This window comes from Scardinius erythrophthalmus (assembly GCF_964197995.2).
Source record: "Scardinius erythrophthalmus genome assembly, chromosome: 23".
Classification (NCBI taxonomy): Eukaryota; Metazoa; Chordata; class Actinopteri; order Cypriniformes; family Leuciscidae; genus Scardinius; species Scardinius erythrophthalmus.
In genome coordinates, this window is record NC_138243.1 from 21,936,558 (window position 1) to 21,957,216 (window position 20,659).

The 20,659-nt window shown below is 35.9% G+C and overlaps 1 protein-coding gene across 8 annotated transcripts in view; it reads left to right on the top strand.

Moving 5' to 3' along the window:
- Positions 1–20,659, top strand: part of nbeaa (neurobeachin a) — a 132,909-nt gene that overhangs the window by 75,266 nt on the left and 36,984 nt on the right. For all 8 annotated transcript variants that reach the window (XM_081354542.1, XM_081354536.1, XM_081354537.1 and 5 more), the window contains exons 9-18: positions 2,942–3,139; positions 3,686–3,819; positions 5,457–5,565; positions 5,803–5,955; positions 8,747–8,915; positions 14,744–14,823; positions 16,416–16,478; positions 16,884–16,981; positions 17,801–17,893; positions 20,236–20,344. In XM_081354542.1, coding sequence (XP_081210668.1) covers positions 2,942–3,139; positions 3,686–3,819; positions 5,457–5,565; positions 5,803–5,955; positions 8,747–8,915; positions 14,744–14,823; positions 16,416–16,478; positions 16,884–16,981; positions 17,801–17,893; positions 20,236–20,344 — 1,206 coding nt within the window. The remainder of the gene's footprint in view (positions 1–2,941; positions 3,140–3,685; positions 3,820–5,456; positions 5,566–5,802; positions 5,956–8,746; positions 8,916–14,743; positions 14,824–16,415; positions 16,479–16,883; positions 16,982–17,800; positions 17,894–20,235; positions 20,345–20,659) is intronic.

The window sequence follows — 20,659 nt, forward strand, 5'->3', positions numbered from 1 at the left end:
GAAGACACCTAGATCCACTGTTTGCAGTGTGTGTTCACTACTCACTGCTCCCCTGGAAACAATTATCGGTGGTTTAACTTAAAGTGAGTTACCTGGTTGCCTTGAAGTTTTAAGTTCATTGAAATAAAAAAAAGTAGTTGATACAATGAAGGAGATGTCTCGTACAATGTCTTTTTTCATAGTGTATGTGATTCTGACCTATAGTAGTTGTGGTTTGGATGCAAATTTGATGCAATATGTCTTTAGAAGTTAGATGAATCTGATAAAACCTTTCTAGAATGTTCTCAGGGGGGAAAATTTACTTTTAGAGATGAGTCATGATGGTGGATATGAAGGGCTTATTTTAGATACTGTATATATTTTGTATAATTTTTTTATATTTATATATTTTTTCTTTTTCATACTTTAATTAGCAAGCTGACAGCATGATGTGCTTTATCTCATATTTATTGGTTATTATTTTATATTATTTTATTCAATGGGATTAGTCTTTGGATGACTCCGGGGAAGAGAACCATATTGAAATTATTGGTTAATATTTTCTTACATGGTCTTGATTTTTGGACATATTTAGATTTTAGTTTTAGTTTTGATGCTGATAGCATGCTGTGCTTTAGCTGCTAGACTCTTTGCACGGTTAAACTTCTCATGCTGTTCTTAATAATGTTTATAAATTATAGAAGGCTAAGATATGTTCCTATTTAGAGAGCTAAACTTAAGCTAGTTTAATTTGGTCCAGAATGAGTGTGTGAGGCGTGTCTGGTAGATAAGTTTTGATGCTGTGTTCTGTGCCAGTCAGTATGTTGCTAAGTGGACACATTGGCACTAGTCCTGAGGAAACTGCAGCGAATCTCAGTGCCAGTGCAAGGGCTTATTTGCATCGTACTGTTCTTTGAAAAATTGCTCTGTGTGTGTGTTACTGTGTTTGGTCTCATTACTAATACATCTGTCATTCCTGTTCAGAAGTGCTGCTGTAGACTTGTGAGGCAGTTAGATGTTGCAGATTGTATTGCTTTTGTTCATGCCTATATCATTGCCTATAATGCTTAATATTCAGTCTTTTAGAAAGTTAAAGGGGTCATGACATGAGAAATCAAACTCGCCTTGGTCTTTTGACACATATGAGGTCTATGTACCATTACAACATCCTGCAAGTTTCATAGCTTAAATGAAACCTCCTCCTCATTATAAACAAAGCATTTATTTAATCAAGCTCCAAAAATATCTCGTTTGGATATTGTAGGATCTGTGACGTCACACTGGCAAATATATTTGCATATGACTGCCTCTAGAAAGACATTGACGAATAGATCACCGCACCATAGGCCACGCCCTCTGCCGTTAAGTCACTTAACGGCTGACATTTGCCTATATTGGATTTGAGTGTTGTGTCAAAAGCAAATAGACTCCATTATAATCACTGACGCTGTCTACACTGGATACAGTAAACAGATGTGCGTTTAGTTTCTGACATACTCTACGCCCTTGAGTCTGTCGACAACAGGACAAATGTAAGAGTGAAAGAACATTCGCTTCGACGCGTCCAGTTTAAACAGCTCGTTGGTGTCTCTGTAGACTTCAGACGGATCCCAGCATCAGATGGTTTATTTTAATAGCGTCCCGGATAGCGTCAGAGGTTTATATTTTTGTTCGGAGCATTTTGTTTTGTAAACGAGGCACAGTGTAATGGAGAGTTTGCAAAGAACTTTTGTTGATAGATGAAGCAGTCAGTCGAAAAACGCAAGTAAAGGATTTCATCATGCTTTGTCTGTAAATGGCGGTTTTATATGGACAGTGTTTTCAAAATACTTACACGCATGCTATAGCGATTAGGCATTGATACTGTTTCCTATATAATGGCGTTAGCCAATCATACCAGTGTCCGGTTACTGACCAGCCTTAAAGGAGCCGCCTCTTAAAAACAGATCATTTCAGATAGAAGGTCAGAATGAAGGTTGAAAATATTCATTTTCTGCATATATATTTGTTTTTGTGTGCAAAAAAAACATTATTAGCTTTATAAGTGAACCTCAAAACATTAAAATATCATGTCATGACCCCTTTAAGATGGCTTTTACAAATATACTTTTTATATTAAAATATATTTTATTACATTTTATTTATATGAGTATTACTTTTGTATATTAATATTTATTTGAGGATGAATTTTTAACAATACTATTTATTGTGTATTTATTTATTTATTTACAACTAGACTAACCAATATATTTGTTGTTACATGTCTTTAAATTGGCCACATGTCCAGGATTGTTCCCTGCCTATGGCTTGAAATGCTGGGATAGGCTCCAGCATCCTCAATATGACATTTGGTTTGGAAAATGAATGGATGGATGCCTTTAAATTACACATTTATCTGAGTAAAACACAAAGGCTGTTCACTGGGTAAAATGCATTTTAAAAAATCCTAATAAGATCAAAATAAATAGTTTCCAAACATCCCATATATAAAATCTTGAGGGAAAAGCAAATTAAATGGTGAGTTGAAAATCCTGTCATGCACAGTCAGGAAATTCTGCATGTTCTTACGTAAGTCCCTCATTCACTCCCTCAGTTGAATAGATGACTAGTGGCACAAAGTGCTTCACATGAGAGAGATTTTGCAGATACATGCGCATTTACACACACATGCTCATAGCGGCATACACTCAGAGCTATTAGTGAAATGGCACATTTCTGCAGCCAGAGCTTCATTAAGATAATGTACGCCTGTGTGTATGGCTGCTCTGTGCCTCAGTAATTAAAGCTTTTTTATTATCATTATTATTATTAGTAGTAGTATCAATCCTCTTGGATGCAGCCCAGTCCCTGGTGCTTTCCACAAGCCCGCTGCCAAGAGAAGCTGAAAGAGAAGCAAAAAGTGAGAGAACTTTGTTTGAAGGATGTTACTCATTTACCAAACTTGAATTGTCTTTTTTCACAGAGCACGTTTAAGTTCAAGTCAGAAAGCGACATCCACCTGGCTGAGCACCATAAGCAGGTTTTGTATGATGGGAAGTTGGCCAGCAGCATTGCCTTCACCTATAACGCTAAAGCCACCGACGCACAGCTGTGCCTGGAGTCCTCGCCCAGGGAAAACTCCTCCATATTTGTGCACTCGCCACATGCCCTAATGCTGCAGGTCGGTTGATTCTCTTACACACAAATAACATCATGTTTATCACTGCTGTTGTTCACTGATTCTTGAGGACTGAAAAAAAAAAAAAAACGGCTACAGAACTGAAAAAAATATTTATGTAGAGAGGGAATGGTTTGGAATAATTCATTAAACAAAATGTGTATTTCGGTTTCGGTGCAACTTCCTTTTCCTCTATTTTTTTTGTTGAAAAATAGCCATTTAATCACACATTTATTTAGGATACTGAGGTATAAAAACAGTATATTTATAATTTGGGTAATGGCATTGACATATTATGGTTGTAACACAGAAAATATAAGCACAATGGTATGAGAGACTGTGCTATATTGTGTGAAATGTGCTATATTGTTAGGCTAAATGGTTTTATTAGGCTCAACATGTTGCTTATCATGATCATACAACTGATTATAATGTACATTATATTGTATACTGTATTCATATATAATGCATTATGGCCTTCTAAGAAGATTTTCCAGAAAACGCTTTATATTCAGTTTTCTAATAAGTCATTTTTGCTTGTGTATGCAGGATGTGAAGGCTATCGTCACTCACTCCATCCACAGCGCCATTCACTCCATTGGAGGAATCCAAGTTCTTTTCCCGCTCTTCTCACAGCTGGACTACAGGCAACCCAACGACAGCCCTGTGGAGACAACCGTCTGGTGAGTATCGACCATACAGACTGCAGATCCTCTGAGCTAAATTTAGAATTTCAACACTCATGGTTCAGTAGATCTTATTTTTTTTACTTATATTGATAATATGACATTTATTTCTTAAAGAGAAGATTCTAATTTGTAATAATCAGAGGAATACAGATTTGTATAATCATACTGTAATATACTACAGTATACTAAATACACTACTGTTCAAAGTTTGGGGCCAGTAAGATTCATTTTAAGATTCAAGGACGCATTAAATTGATCAAAAGTGACAGTAAAGATATTTATAATGTTACAAAAGTGTGATTTTTCTATTTCAAATAAAAAATTTGTTTAACTTTCTATTCATTAGAGAATGTTTTTTGAGCAGCAAAGCAACATATTAGAATGATTTCTGAGGGATCATGTGACACTGAAGACTGTAGTAATGGCTGCGGAAATTAGGCTTTGGTATCACAAGAATAAATCGCATTTTTAAATATGTTAAAATAGAAACAGTTCTTTTTAATTGTAATAATATTTAACAATATTACTGCTTTACTGTTTTTTTCAATCAAATAAATGCATCCATGGTGAGCATAAGAGACTTCTCTCAAAAACATAAAAAATCTTGCCTACCTCAAACTTTAGAACGGTACTGTAAACTTTTTTTAAACTTTGAAAAGTAAAATTTTTCTGTTTGTTTGTTCTTTGTTTGTTCTGTTGGATCTGTTTGAAACCACACCAACACAGAAACATTGGCTAACCAGTGGTGTGAGTTTGGGGAGCTACCAATATCTCAAAAACTCCACCAGTCGTTGAGAAACCTGTTTGAAAACAGTCATTATTTGTATTGTAAATGTAGAAGTAATGTCTACATGGCCCTCTCAAAACTTGAGTCCAAAGCTTCTAGTTTTGCATTTGATAATAAGTTGGTGCCATAATGTAGACTGAAACTCAAGTCAGTCACTGTCAGGAACGTCTGCCATGAATTATAAATAGAATCTGTCATTCTCGGATAGAAATAGAGCGTGACAGAAAGAATGTTGGATTTTGAGAGATTTATGTTCATATAGACACTAGACCGCTCAAGGAGGGATGGGAGGCTGGTATGGCCGTACCCTCATTTCTCAGGTCGCCGTGTGGTTCTGCTCTGTGAGCTCACGGGCATGGCGAGTAGATTCGAGATCAGCAGTGAGCTGGCAGGCATAATCAGCGGAGCAGAGGTCTGTGGGGTATCGATCAGTGGTAATGTTCCCCGCTGGGGTTTACAGTCTGTGGGGAGATGGGTGAGGTCACAGGCCCATCCGTCGGCTTACGGCAGTTCAGAAAGAGACATTTCATCAGCAATCTCATCACCTCAACATCATCATTAAAGAAACCAAGTCATAATTCGTGCTCGCTGTTTATATTGCTTCTAGGGAGGGGAACCATCATTATGAGTGTGTGTACTATACATTTTTATGTATAAATATATATTATCTTGTCCTTGAGGTGTCACTAAACATTTATCTACCATATGAAATGTAATGAATATTGAGCTGTGATTTAGTTGTTGTCCTGCAGATATGTTCACAAACTCAATACACATTGTATTCTAATCCCATTCTCTCACAAAAGCTACATATTTAAATATATTTTTTCATTTACTCTTGCAGTGCCACTCTCCTCGCTTTCCTAGTGGAGTTGTTGAAGAGTTCAGTAGCCATGCAGGAGCAGATGTTGGGCGGAAAAGGCTTCCTGGTCATTGGCTATTTGCTAGAGAAGGTAAGATAGTTGTCCACTCATTTTTTATAAGTTATAATTACTTTTGGCCAATATTGTGTCTGATTCAAACTTGCACTGCTTGTATGATACAGGGTTGAGTATAGCTTGCATTGTGGCCTTGTCCCATAACCAAATATCTTTTGTCCCCTGTCTAGCATTTCTGTTAGAGTGTTAAAAGCCTGAAATACACTATCTGTCTCACCTCCCATGCTGTCTCTCTGTCTCTCTCTTCATCAGTCTTCTCGGATGCACATCACCAGGGCGGTTTTGGAGCAGTTTCTGTCCTTTGCCAAGTATCTAGATGGGTTGACACATGGAGCTCCTTTACTGAAGCAGCTATGTGATCACGTTTTGTTTAATGCTGCCATCTGGATCCACACACCAGCTAAGGTGAGCTCGTCCCACACGTGAAGAGTCACGTTTCACATCTGTCCATTGTTGCTAAATGTTGCAATCCCCATGGATTAGCCATTGGTGTTACTTTTTAAATAATATTTCAAAAGATTGCAGTATGTTACACTAGCTTCCAAAAGTCTGTAAGATTTGAAAGTTCTGAAAGAAATCTCTTATGCTCAGAAAGGCTGCATTAAAGAGTAAAAAGTGCGATATTTTGTAATATTATTACAATTTAAAATAGCAGTTTTCTATTCTTTATATTATAATACAGTATATGTAATGCATTCCTGTGATGGCAAAGCTGAATTATCAGCAGCCATTATCAGTCTTCATTAACTGCAATGTTGATTTGGTGCTCAAAGTGGAAATGAAGCGGTCTAATTAACATTATTTAGTAAATGGATTTCCACTCTAATCAAAAATTATACAACAAACACAATAAATGTAACCATTTAAAAGATACAAAAATAGATGTTTTGCTATAGCTTTTGTTGCAGTACTTCAACCTGTTGACAGACTGCTTCATTTCCACTTTAAAAAAAAACATTTCTTTTTATTATCAATGTTGAAAACAGTTGTGATGCTTAATATTTTTGTGGAAACTGACACATTTTTTTCAGTATTCATTGATGAATAGAAAGCTCAGTAGAAAAGCATTTATTCAAAATAGAAATTTTGTAACTTCTCTATGATAAATAATAAATGTCTTTATTTTCACTTTTGGTCAATTTAATGTTATTGTAATTTAAACTTAGCATCTTACGCTAAACTTTTGAATGGTAGTGTTTTACAGGTATTTTCATATTGTATTTAAATGCAAAGGATCAGTGTTTTAATTACATTTTCAAAAAAATTGATAGATTTTCTACATAATATATATATTTTTTGTTTCAGTAAGAGAAACAAGTGAACATTGCAATAGATGCAATATATAGTCTTGAGACCATCTGTGTACAATGGAACTACTAAAGGTCTTGTAAGTGAGGTGTTAATGACATTGTAACCCAGTCAGTCAGCTTACATTATGCATGCAGAACTTGATGATTGCTCAAAGCATATGCATATGATATTTTTATCCACCAAATGTGTGGTGTGAAGTGTGTAAGAAAGCTTTGCATTCAAAGGTACTTGATTTACTTATTTGTAAAAAAGTGCCTTTCCTCTACAAAAGCAGGCAGGCTCAATTATTGGATAATGACCTGGGAAACATGACCGCAGGATGAAACGATCGTCCGCTTTTGTTCCTTCACCCTTCCATGCGGAGGAGTGAATATCCCACAGCGACTACAGCCCTTTATGATAGAGAGAATGAAGAAACATCCAGAGGGACTGAAAAAGAGAGAGATAAAGTGAACGTTGGAGTACAGGAAGCAGATATATGAAAGATTATTTCTATAGAAAAAAGAAAGAGGCTATTGGTAAAGAAGTTATAGCTCAGGTTTTTTGGATTGAGGCAGATTTCACACTTTTTAATGTTCTACCTTGTTCTGAAAATTTTTTTTTTTTCTAATCCCTCACAATTCATTAAAAACCACCCATAACACCTTAGCAAATGCATTGCAGCGAGTTTAGCTCAGGCACTACTTATATTTTCCTTTAGAAAATGTTAAAGTGGATTCAGCTTGTCATAAAGAGGTCCTCGTGGTCTTGCTTTCTCTTTGACCTGCTTGCATATAAAGCTGTAATTTAGTTTGAGGGGAAATGTCCCCATGATATTGACCTGAATCAGCAGGCTGGGTCAACATGAGATTAAACGCACTGATAAAATGTGGTTTCCACAGCAGCCTCATTAAGCCTGAGCCTAATTACAGTAGCATGTCCATGTTGATCAGTGTAAGAAGTGACTGGGTGTAATAAGTGTGTGTGTGTGTGTGTGTGTGTATGTGTGAGGTTCCCAAAGGGATGACTTTAAGAGAATCGTTAAAAAAAAAAAAAATCTGTAACCCAGATGTGTTTTTCATTCGTATTTGTTGACTCTTGGAAAGTTTATCAGTTGTTCCAGCTAAAGGAAGAGTAGGATAATATACCCTACCATTCAAATGTTTGGGGTTAAAGAATTACATTTTTAGGTAAATCACTTTTATTCAGCAAAGACGCAGTAAAAGTAGCAGTAAAGGCGTCGATAATGTAACAAAAAAATTATATTTCATATACATGTTGTTCTTATGAATGTTCTTTTCATCAAACAATTATGAAAAAATGTATCACGGATATTATTAATATTATTCATATTGATAATAATGAGAAAATTCAGCTTTCCCAGCACAGGAATAAATTATATTTTAAGATATATTCAAATGTCACGGTATTTTTATCCTTGGTGAGCATAAGAGACTTCTTTCAAAAACGTGAAATTATCCAAACTTTTGAATGATAGTGAATGTGGTGACTATATTTTAAGGTGTTATTCACAAGATAGCATATTCACAACAGCCTTCACTGCCTTATTGCTAAAATATATTTAAAAAATTATTGTTTTTATTAAAAAATGTAAAAAAAATATATATATATACAGTATTATACTATTAAGGACAAAAAGTTCATTAAAATTTTTTATTTAGCTAATTATTTGAATACATTAAAAAATATATTTTTTTTGTTTTGTAATTTAAAAAATTCGAATTTTTTTATTTTTTTTAATATTCGTAAAAAGAAAATTACAGCTCTATGGTTTTTAGTAAGTTTGTATTGACCAATCATCATCTAAGACTGGAACGATACTTTTTACTATTACCCTTTCAGCCCATTTTAAATTGTGATCCACTGTGTGTTTTCCATATCTCAGGTTCAGCTTTCCCTCTACACGTACCTGTCGGCCGAATTCATTGGCACTGCCACCATCTACAGCACCATCCGCAGAGTGGGCACGGTCCTGCAGCTCATGCACACCCTCAAATACTACTATTGGGCCAGCAACCCTCTGGAAAGCAGCGGTATCACCCCTAAAGGCCTCGGTGAGTGCTCAAACATGCATCTACTTGCAGTGTTTACAGCCATATGTGGATCCTGAACAGTTGCACTTTGCTGACAGGGTTAGGTACCAAAATTGGCCTAAACGAATCCCTAGATATTGAGATCTCATGTTCATTTTGATTTTAACAAAACAATATACCACAGAGGAGATACACGTTCTGGGAACAGCTGAGCAGTTCAGAAGTCCACACACATGCTAGCCGGTTGTGGCAGGGTGGAGCGTGTGTCTACAAAAAGACAGCTAGCAATATTGAGTGTGAATAAATCTTGAAGCACAGCCCACTCCATTCCCCCCCTCTGTCTCAGTCTATTTTCATATCCTGTGCACTTTTGTGCCTCAGACTTCTGTTCTCTCTTCATTCTAAATCTTGTTTTTCTCTCAAGATTACTTTCTCTCTGTCTCACTCTTGTTTTCCATTTTTCTCTCCCTTTCCCATTTTATCACGCGCTGTAGTTTTTCTTTCACTTGTTTCTCCTTCATTTTTACTGTTTTCCCAAATGCCACATGCAAAATCTGTCAGTTTTTCCATCTGTTTGCCATCTCTCTCTTTCTCCATCCTGGGCTGTCATTCCCAGAGGTGAGTCTCTGAGTTAGATAGATGGTGTAGTGAAGTGAATGATTTGTAGCATCCAACATGTCTAACAGCATCATGAGGTGTTTTACTGTCAGCTGCAGCATTAATTATCTGACATCATAAGAATTGCTCATTAGCTTCCCAATACAGATGATCTCATTCATCTCCTTGTTTAACCAAGCATATAACATTTTATTGTATATTAAGATGCACTGATATTAAACTTCTTGCCAATGCAAATAAGTCTATAGTTATTTTTCATGTCATGGCCAATTGCCAATGAATGGCCAATATTACAGTTCTATACTGTTTTTTTTTTTTCTAAATAAATAAATAAAAAACAAAACACTGAGAAATAAAATCAATTGTTTTAAATGTAAATTTAGGCATCACAAGATGGCGGCTAAGTCACTTGTTGTGTTTTTGAAAATAGTATCTTATACTCACCAAAGCTTCATTTATTTAATCAAAAATACAATGATAACAGTTAATTTGTGAAATATTATTACAGTTTAAAAAAACTTTTCCAATTTAACATATTTTAAAATGTGAATTATTCCTGTGATGGCAAAGCGAAATTTTCAGCATAATTCTCCAGTCTTTAGTGTCACGTGATCCTTCAGAAATCGTTCAAATATGCTGTTTTGCTGCTAAAGAATCATTTCTTGTTATTATCAATGTTGAAAACAGTTGTGCTGCTTAAAGGGGGGGGTGAAATGCTCATTTTCACTCAATCTCCTGTTAATCTTGAGTACCTATAGAGAAATAATGCATCCTTCATATCTCCAAAAAGTCTTTTGTTTTATTATATTTTTAATTGAAAGATCGACTGTACCGAGTCTTTCCGGAAAAAAACGAGCGGCTGGGGGCGGGCCGTGTGGGCGAAGCTAAAGCTGTGCTAACGCGCCGAGCTAACAACACACAGAGACATTTGTTCAACAGTTTTACTCACCGTTCCAACGCACGACCGCGAACCTTTATCATTGTGACTGCTCGATCCTTAAGCATTAGACGATCTGCAAATCCGTAGATCTGGGCTTTGTTTATAAAACAATCATCGTTGAAATGCAGGGAACAACAGTCTTACACAACTCCGTTTATGCTCAGGAAAACAAACTCCAGCCACGGGTTCCTTAATGCTGGGTTCTTTGGGAATCTGTGCAGGGTTGTCTTGCCCTGGCAACCAAAAACACACTTCTTTGGTGACATTGGCTTCCTAAAAGCCGGGCAGGGCACTTTGATGGCGAACTGCTTTCGCTCTCTTGCTCAGGTTTACAAGTGCGCGCGCGCCCGCGATCTTACCGGAGAAGTGCCCTTAGGACCCATATAAGGAAATTCCGCTCTATCTTACGTAAGACAGAGCCATACTCGAAAAAAACTTTCCGAAACTTGTGACAAACCGGAAGGAGTAATTTCGGAATAAAAATACTCCTTCAAACGTACAACTTAGTTTTTGAAACTTTGTCGATGTTTAGCATGGGAATCCAACTCTTTACCAGTGTAAAAAACTCAGTATGCATGAAATAGCATTTCACCCCCCCTTTAATATTTTTGTGGAAACCGAGATAAAAAATATATAACTTGTTGAATAGAACATAATTTAGTTGAATTTAAACTTTTACTTTTAGATTTTATATATTAGTATGCACTGATATTAAAATTCTAATCAATACATGTAAATTAAAAGCAAAGCACAATATTTGAATTGTGAGTTTAGTCATCACAACATTATAACATACAGGATGAGAAGCATTTAGATTGCTTTTAAAGATGAACATAAGATAACGGCAAAAGTAATTTTATATGTAAAAATAGGGTAAATCATTTTTGTGCGCGTTTTTCAGTTTTTGATGTTGTCCCTTCTCTTCTATTGTATTATATTTATATAGCGGATGTGTTGATCCATTTAGACAAGCCTGTAGTTGCATTTCTTTCTTCCCCTCCCTGTGTACTTCAGATAGCACTGTGACTTGTGGCTGCTTATCTCTGTTAGATGCAGAGCCAGCGTCACCATGGCAACCCCGTTGCCCTTCCCATGATGCTGCATGGGTCTGTCACATTGTAGAGTGTGTTTGTTTCCATGTGATGTACTGTAGTGTTAATTTTGACTCCTTTTAATCTGTTTAGTCTTAATTGGATTAATAAATTAATAATTAAAAAAGTATAAATGTAAATTAACAAACTTTTGGTCAACAAAAACAGCCTTAATCTAATTCTAATTGCATTTCACAAAGGATTCATTTGCATAACTGTTACATGGATTCAAAGTCATTGACATACACTGTAAAAAAATGATATGATGTTTTTACATTGCTTTAACTCATCAAAATAAGTAATTTCAACTTTTTTTATAAGTTATACAAGATTCAACTATTTTTTAAGTCAGTTTAATGTGATTTAAGTTGAAATGACTTAAATATCCTTGTAGATTGTACTTAAAAATAAGGAAGCAATTTTTTTACAGCGTATATTTTGTCGTATTCTTGCAAATGCCACAGATCTGTGATGATAACAGGTAGCATTGATTGATCGTCTTAACTGACCTTGCTTTGACCCTTGTGATGCTGTGTGGTGGTCATCACGCTGAATCCTGTGAGACACACATGCACTGACCCAAAACAGATCTGTCCTTCCAGATCTCTAGAAGAGCACAGTCTACACACCCGGTCATCAATTCTCTCACTGCACCAAATCACTGCAGCTGGGAAAGGTCAAGGGATATACCTGGCTACAAATAGACCTTGACCACGTTCATAGCGTACAAATCCTCACTGCCACAGAGCGCTTGTGTATGTAACTACACACAGAGTACAGAACTGCAGCACAAGGACAATGACGACACACACCAACACACACTTGATGTGGGGATGAACATGGCTTGAGATGGGAAAAGCCGCTGACCTGCTTCATTACATCACACGCATGCACTGAGCTGCGTCTTTTCATATAGGAAGCGATGTGAATTTTTTATGGCAGCTTTGTAACGTCTGTGCACCGCATGTTCAATAAAAGATGAGGAGTGCGTTTGTGTCTGTTTGAGAAAGATAGTGAGGGATTGTAAGAGAAATAGGTGGTTGTGTGGTTTGGAAATGGGGTTGGTGTGTCGTTTAGGGGCTTGTATTCCCTAAGCTGCGTCTTAAGTGCTGTTTTTCTTGTGTGTTGTGTGTCACTGTACTATATTCAGTTTGAACCCATCCTAAGAAACCTGCAGCTTTGAACTGCGGCTTTTCCCTCATCCCTGAAAAATGAAACAAGTAATTCCTTACAAGCTCCGGGTTTTAGTTTGTTCATTAATATGTGAGTCACTAGAAAAACATGTTTTTTTTTTTTTTTTGTCAGTTTTGGGAAATATTCAAAGAGAGTGACACATTTTATAACGTCAGCTCTGGTAAATATGTTTTTTTCAACATTAGCTTAGGAATAAAAATTGCATAAGGCATTTTGCTTGTTTTTTAGTTCATTGATGATGACTAATAGCACATTTTAAAGAGGTGGTATAACGCCCTTTTCACAAGATGTAAAATAAGTCTTTGATGTCCCCAGAGTGTGTATGTGAAGTTTTAGTTCAAAATACCCCACAGATATTCTTATATAGCATGTTACAATTGTCACTTTTCGAGGGTGAGCAAAAATGCACCTTTTTGTGTCTGTTCCTTTAAATGCAAATGAGCTGCTGCTCCAGGCACAGTGGGCGGAGCTTCAAGAGCTCGTGTCCTTTTACCTCACACAGACATGCACTGGACATTTCAAAAACTTTTAGCCTTTTATGTTCAAACTGAAGTCAGAAAGATGGAGAGACTCAAGAGGAAGTGACAACATGTAGACAACATTTCTGAATGGTTAGTTGTTGAATTTATGTGGCTTATGTGTAGCTAATTTATGTGTTATGTAGCTAATCTTCTAGTCACTGATTAGCATATTCTGTCTTGATAATCTATAAATCGTGTTCAGGGGGAGTTTATTTAAATTCTAGGGTTGGTGATGTCACTAACCCGGGAGGAATGTCGTGTAGACCCTACCAGCCGTTTGTTGTAGTCCTTAAAAAGCAATTTCTTTAAAAGCAAATATCTCCCTTTGCTTTGAACTTTGAGTGTTGTAACTTTGCAGATGTTGTTTATGCTCAAACAGCAACATTACACACTAACTAAAGTTAAAAAAGTGAAATCATAATCAACCACCCCTTTAAGCATCTCAGATTTATATAAATGCCATACGCAGGTGTTTATTAAGAGTTTAGATGTGTGCAACCGATGTAATGGACCACTTGCACTGAGCTTCGTGACACACTTCTGTTTGGAAATAGTACATCTCACTTATTTCCGGTTGTGTTTACTTTCAATGTACTGTGGTCAATGAGTTGAACAAACGCCACCTAAAATGAGTGTCCACAATAAGATTTAAAAATGTGCCAATTTTTATTGACAGGAGAAGGTATATTCTGATGTTTACTGTGTGCAGAATTTTCCAAACTTATCGGAGCATGAAGTTTTTAATCCTACTCAAGCCGATCTGAGAAAGCAGCGGGTGTTAAAAATACGTCAGTGTTCGTCTAAACTAGTGACCACGACTCTGAAGTGTATGAGAACAGATGAATGACATCAGTACGAACCACAAACATTTATTTGGTTTAAATATTTTAATCATTCGGTGTCATCTTAATCTTTAAACTGTTTACATGTTTATGCCCAAAATGCTATAATATTCAAAGTAGTTGACTGTCATTCTCCTCTACGCTGCGTTATTGATTAAATAGCCTAGCCTATTTAACATTGTTACAGGCACCTCGCGAGCATTCATTCATTCAACTATTTTATAAGACTGGAATAAACACCAGCGCACACAAGCAATCCTTTTAATAGTCAATTTCATTTAAAAATGTAAACCAAAAGGTATGAAATGTCAGAGAAAAAAACTGTTAATGAGAAGACGGGCATATAGGACTGCTGCAGCTTATTGGATAAATATATTTAGCCTATTTATTATTCAGAATGCACAGTTGGAAAGAAAATATATTTATAGGAACATTTCAGCAGGCTCAAGATAATTAATACAGAGATCATTATGCATTGTTTGAATCAATTGGCAGCCATAAAACAGTGATAATCTGCATTCTCATGTATGTAGGTGCGCTGAACGCTCTAACTGGAAACTCCCGAAATGTACTAACTAGAATGCGGAAGTAGTTGCGCACTACTTAGTAGTCCATTGTTGTAAATTACTGTGTTTTCTTACAGATGGTCCACGGCCCTCTCAGAAGGAAATTATATCCCTGCGGGCGTTCATGCTTCTTTTCCTCAAACAGCTCATTCTCAAGGTGAGACTGTACAAAATCACTATAGATTTTCATTTTTTATTTTTTTATTTTTTTATTTTATTTTTTTTACATATTAAAAATGTGTGTGTATATATATGGATGTGTGTGTATATATATGGATGTATGTATGTATATATGTATATATATATATATATATATATATGGATATATGGATGTGTATATATATGTATATGTGTATATATATGTATATGTGTATATATATGTATATGTGTATATATATGTATATGTGTGTGTGTATGTATATGTATATATAATATAATATATATATATATATATATATGTGTGTACACACATATATATATACACATTTTTCATATTATTTTATATAATAGTATTATATACACTATTTTTAATTGTGCATTTAATGTATTTGAATGCAGTTATATATATAATACTACTTTTTTTATTCATCAAAGACTATATAGCATAGGAATAAATCATATCCCTGATGCATGTTTTGTAGTTAGACTTTATAATAAAACTTGTCATACATTAATAATAAAATTTTTTGACACACATGGTAATGTTCCATTTCATTTCTGCTTTGCTTGCTATGCGCATCAGTGCATCACTTTGTTCTTCAAAACTGATTTTATTTGACATGTCATTGCAATGAATCGGGCAGCTTGAAGGAAATGCATTAGTTCCCAAGCAGTGACAGCCAGAAGACACATCAGCTTTGTCAAAATAACACAATTTATCCTAATTTTTCCCAGAAATTTGATCCGGTTTGTAAGGCAGTCATGTAGAAATTTGTTTATTTGCCTTTGTTTGTTTAAAAACAACACAAACAGCCTGATGGGGCCAACACTTAGAGAGTTGCATTATGGATCATCTCTCGACACAAAGAAATGTGTGTTTTGTGTGAACTCTAGGCTATTGTCCTGGGAAGCACAATGTGGTTGCCAAGCAGCACGTTTTATTCAATTAGCTGCTGCCTTTTGGTTAAAATACCCAACAAAAAAATGTGTATGTCTTCAAAAGGCAAAAAAAAATTTGAATATTCCAAAGCCAATATATCCATAGCATGCAAGCGTGCCTTAAACCTCAAATATCAAGAAAGCAAAACAGTGGAAATGTTCAAATTGAAAATGTGGATATTTCTATTTTTTAAATTACTATTATTAATTTCTTTATTGATAAAATAATTCACAACCTAGTAACGCTTGTTGTATGTTGTTTATATTTTTCATATGTTTGATACGTGTTTGCATTCGTTTATACATTTTCAGAATTTGAATGCAGTATATCTTTTGATAAGTATTTGTAACCAAAGTTAAAATGCAGTTTTTGGCTGATTCCTTGTTACATCTAAAATGGCTTGTTTGTCATGTGTTGGATACTGGAAGTATTATAATGTAATATAACTGGTTACAATTTCTCATGAGATCATACAATGCATTAAAATACTTTATAAACATTATATATATATATATATATATATATATATATATATATATATATATATATAAAAGCTTTCAGTAAAGTGTTACCAACATAAAAAAAAAAATAAAAATAACACTGAGAATGGGTCTGCTTATATCTAATATTGTGTGCTTTTTTTTTTTTAGGACCGAGGAGTGAAGGAAGATGAGTTGCAGAGTATATTGAACTACCTGCTAACCATGCATGAGGTAAAACTGATCAATAAACAGAGCAAAAGGTCTTATGGGCTCATTTTCTTTAGCCTTTATCAAACAGGCCATGCTCCATGTTCTTGATGAAAAACAAGCTGCTTTAATCAGTCTGGAAGGCTGAAATGTTCACCTCAGGTGTCCGAAGTGCAGACATCTTTGAGTCCATCAGGAAGGCGCTAGTATTATCCTGAAAGCTGCATTAATGTTTTGATCGAGTCCCATGAAATTGCTGTAATGCACCATCTCTGCAGCCATTTGTTTGAAAACACCAAATGAATCCTGAAAACTGCTAGTTAAGTGCAGGATTATATAACACCCAGACATTTGAAGGGTATCTAGTGGATCATTACCGTCTACTCTGGTGTGGTTCAATGTCTGTTTGTTCATTTTTCTCTCCTATAGGACGAAAACATCCATGATGTGCTTCAGCTCTTGGTCGCACTCATGTCTGAACACCCCGCCTCCATGATCCCTGCCTTCGACCAGAGGAATGGAATACGGTGAGGCCTCGGGGACAAACGGCTCTTGCACGGTCTGGTTATGTAACTGAAATAGATTTGGTCTGTCACAGCTGCATCAATCGCATTTCCTCTTGCCTCACAACCGATCACAAGGGACCTAAGTGCTTATTTGAACTGCCTTCCCTGTGAATTCTTGTTTGATCTGCCCTCCCCTTATAACATTTTATTACTAGGGCTGCCAATCGATTCAGAAATGTAATCACAGTTATTCTCATCTTTTTTTGTGTGGTTAACCCTCTTTTTGAGGATAGACCTGAAAATGAATTTTACAACTTAAAATATTGAATGCTTTGGAGCACACACTTCAGTTTGGTCTCTTTTTAGAGATGACATTTGGCAGATTGTTACTGAAGTGAAAAAAGTGAACTATAGAATTTTACGCTTATGAAAAATGCCCGAAAATACTACTTTCAATTATTATATGAATTATATATTTTCCAAGACACTTTTTACTCCAAAACTGCGAGAAAATCAAAACCATGAATCTAAACAACTTGTGTTCCAAATTTAAGCTTGATTTCTCAAAAAAAAAAAAAGCTTTCAGTAAGACTTTGTTTGGGCGAAGTACCAAAGGTTTCCACTAGATGAAATTAGATTTCCAATGTGGTCATTTTTGACCATGAGGAGTACTTTTTTTTTTTTTTTGGTGTGTGTGTGTGTGTGTGTGTGTGTGTGTGTGTGTGTGTGTGTGTGTGTGTGTGTGTGTGTGTGTTCACATAGCAAGTGCCAAAACCAAAGCGTTAAAGGGATAGTACACATTAAACTGCAATTTATGAATCTTTGATATTTCCTTTTCAGAGTCATCTACAAGCTCCTGGCCTCCAAAAGTGAGAGTATACGAGTCCAAGCGCTAAAAGTTCTTGGCTACTTCCTGAAACATCTTGGACACAAGTGCGTATTAATGATCAAAACATTTGTGTGAAGGATGTGTGGCTATTTTGACTTGTATATGAGCTTACAAGGCTGTATGTTGTATGTTAACATGCAAAGAGACCTTGGCTGGGTCATTCCTACTTTATGGTTATTTTTCATGACCCCGTCGTACTGTATATGTCTTAATGTATTTTATAAAATATTACGCCCACAATTTGAAGGTGGAAACCTCCTGAAATTGAATTAACTACACTACTTCACTACATTTTTTTACTTCATTATGTTTTTACTACATCTGGTTTGAACAGATGATGCCATTTTTTATTTTGTCCCCGGCTGCCTTCTAACATGAAAAACTGGCAAGGTATTTAGAAATCTTTTTTTATTTTGAAATCTTTATCTTTTTTTGCTATTTATTTTATACATTTATAAAAAAATAAATATAAAAAAATATTATTTTTTTCTAATCGAAATGTTTTAAACAATGTGTTCTCTTAGTAATTTAAAATCAAATTTGATATTTTTCTGTGCCAAAATATTTTTTCAGCATGCAAGTCTTTTGTACAATCCCTTTAAATAACAAAAGCAAGTTCCTTAATGACATCATCCTCCAGGGAATATACTTTTTCCAATTCTCACTATTAACTAGTTGCTAATTAGCATGCATATTACTGTGATTGGCTGTTAATTAGTACCTAAACTTAACTACTTTACTAAGTTTGAGGCAAAAGTCATAGTTAAATGTTAGCTAATAGTGAGAATTGGACCATAAACTAAAGTGTGACCCTAGTTTTTATGTGTCGATCGATCGTCTTGATACAACGACAGTATCACAAGTATTTACACTTATTTTCGCACTTACACCTGCGTGTCTTAATCATTGAGACAAGCATGTTACTGACAGGATCAAAAACTGAGAAAGGAAACCAGATCTTTGGATAGGCATACATGCGGACCATCCTCGATTGGCCTCTCTCTCTCTCTCTCTCTCTCTCTCTCTCTCTCTCTCTCTCTCTCTCTCTCTCTCTCTCTCTCTCTCTCTCTCTCTCTCTCTCTCTCTCTCTCTCTCTCTCTCTCTCTCTCTCTCTCTCTCTCTCTCTCTCTCTCTCTCTCTCTCACCCAGATAGTGTGATCATGCTGTATACTGTAGCGCTAACCAAAGAATGACAAGAAGGGAATAAAATGAATGCCGAGTTATTTGCTTTAAATATTTATAAATTTGAACACGTTATTTTTGACAGTTCTATTAAAAACATGCCAAACTGATCTGAAGTCTCACTGAGCAATGGCTAACTTTAGCTCTTTATTTCTATCTTGTTAGACATGCTGTTAAGTTTCTTTATTTTAAGTTCTTGAGCTTCAGCAGCGCATATTTCTGAAAGTCTGGTACAGTATAACCTTTAATAGAAATACTCCCTTCGATTACAACACAGCCACATTCGTGTTTTTTTGTAGTTCAAACATGAACCTGCCCTTTCAGGAGGGGAAGAGAGCACATTTAGGGGATGAGTGTTCTGTGGCTGACAGGACGTGTTAAACGCACAGGCTACTGCCAGAATAATCGTTCTGACAGAGCGTGTGTCCGGTGAGACAGAGCTTTAGACAAGAGAAGATGATGCTACGAAGGTTATACATCATTATTGAGACACCCATTACTTTCCTGCTTATGAATGAAATTTATAAATCAAAGAAATGTTTGCGCTTGTTAATCATCAAAACGTACATAAAATCTGGTTGATGTCATTTCCAGATCCTGTTTCCTCATCCTCTCCCTTTAACATTTCCTGTTTTCTTGACTTCCCTAGGAGTAAAGGTGTCAAAATAACCAACATTTATTTCAAAAATGCATAAAGGATAAAAAAAAAAAAAACAGTAATCAGTGTTCATATCTCTGTTATTACAAATTTTTGGAAAGTTCAGCTGAATGTTAGACACGCCCACTTGCAGAACTGGTGTCGTTTATTTGCATATCAATCTGTCATTTGCATATTCAGTCTTTTGTGTGTGTCTGAGAGGTGAATTAAATGCATTTGACCGGCGGTCTTTGTGCTGTCACGTCCCCTCCCCCTGACTGATGTGCTCGGGAATGCTGATGTCTCCGAGAGGCTGTAAGAGGGCCACTGACAGCTGTGTGTTTGTGTGCCCTTGAGGAGTGTGGTGTCACTTCTAATCGCATCAGTGTGCCAGTAGCATGCACCTCCTCATTGATCCTAATGGTGTGAAAGTCTTGGGGGTAAAATTGAACCCGTGAGGGAGTTTTTGCCTGCCTTTGCATCGCCAATGTGACCGCAAACAACCTGGCACGTGCGCCTCTGATCTCACTTCCCCTGTGCTCTGTGTGTGTGTGTGTCTGTGTACAGGAGGAAGGTGGAGATCATGCACACACACAGCCTCTTCACGTTGCTCGGAGAACGACTAATGATGCACACCAGCACTGTGACCATCACCACCTACAACACACTCTACGAGGTATCAGCCTGTCTGTGTATATTTTTAGCAACACTTCCTATGATGCCTGTATGTAATGCATTATAAATGTATGTGCATTCAGTATTTTTTTTGTTTATGTCGCTCTAGGCAATATGGCAGGTATCATGAATGACATCAATTTAAAATCTTGTAAAACGAAGCAAACGTTTTTAGTCACAAGTGCTGTTGTAGAAATTATCTGTTTGGTTGTATGATTAGAACCACTATGATTAAATTTTACCAATGTCAAGAAATATTCATGTCCTTGATATTTATGGAAAAATGCAATTTAAAGTCTTATTATAACCATTGTAA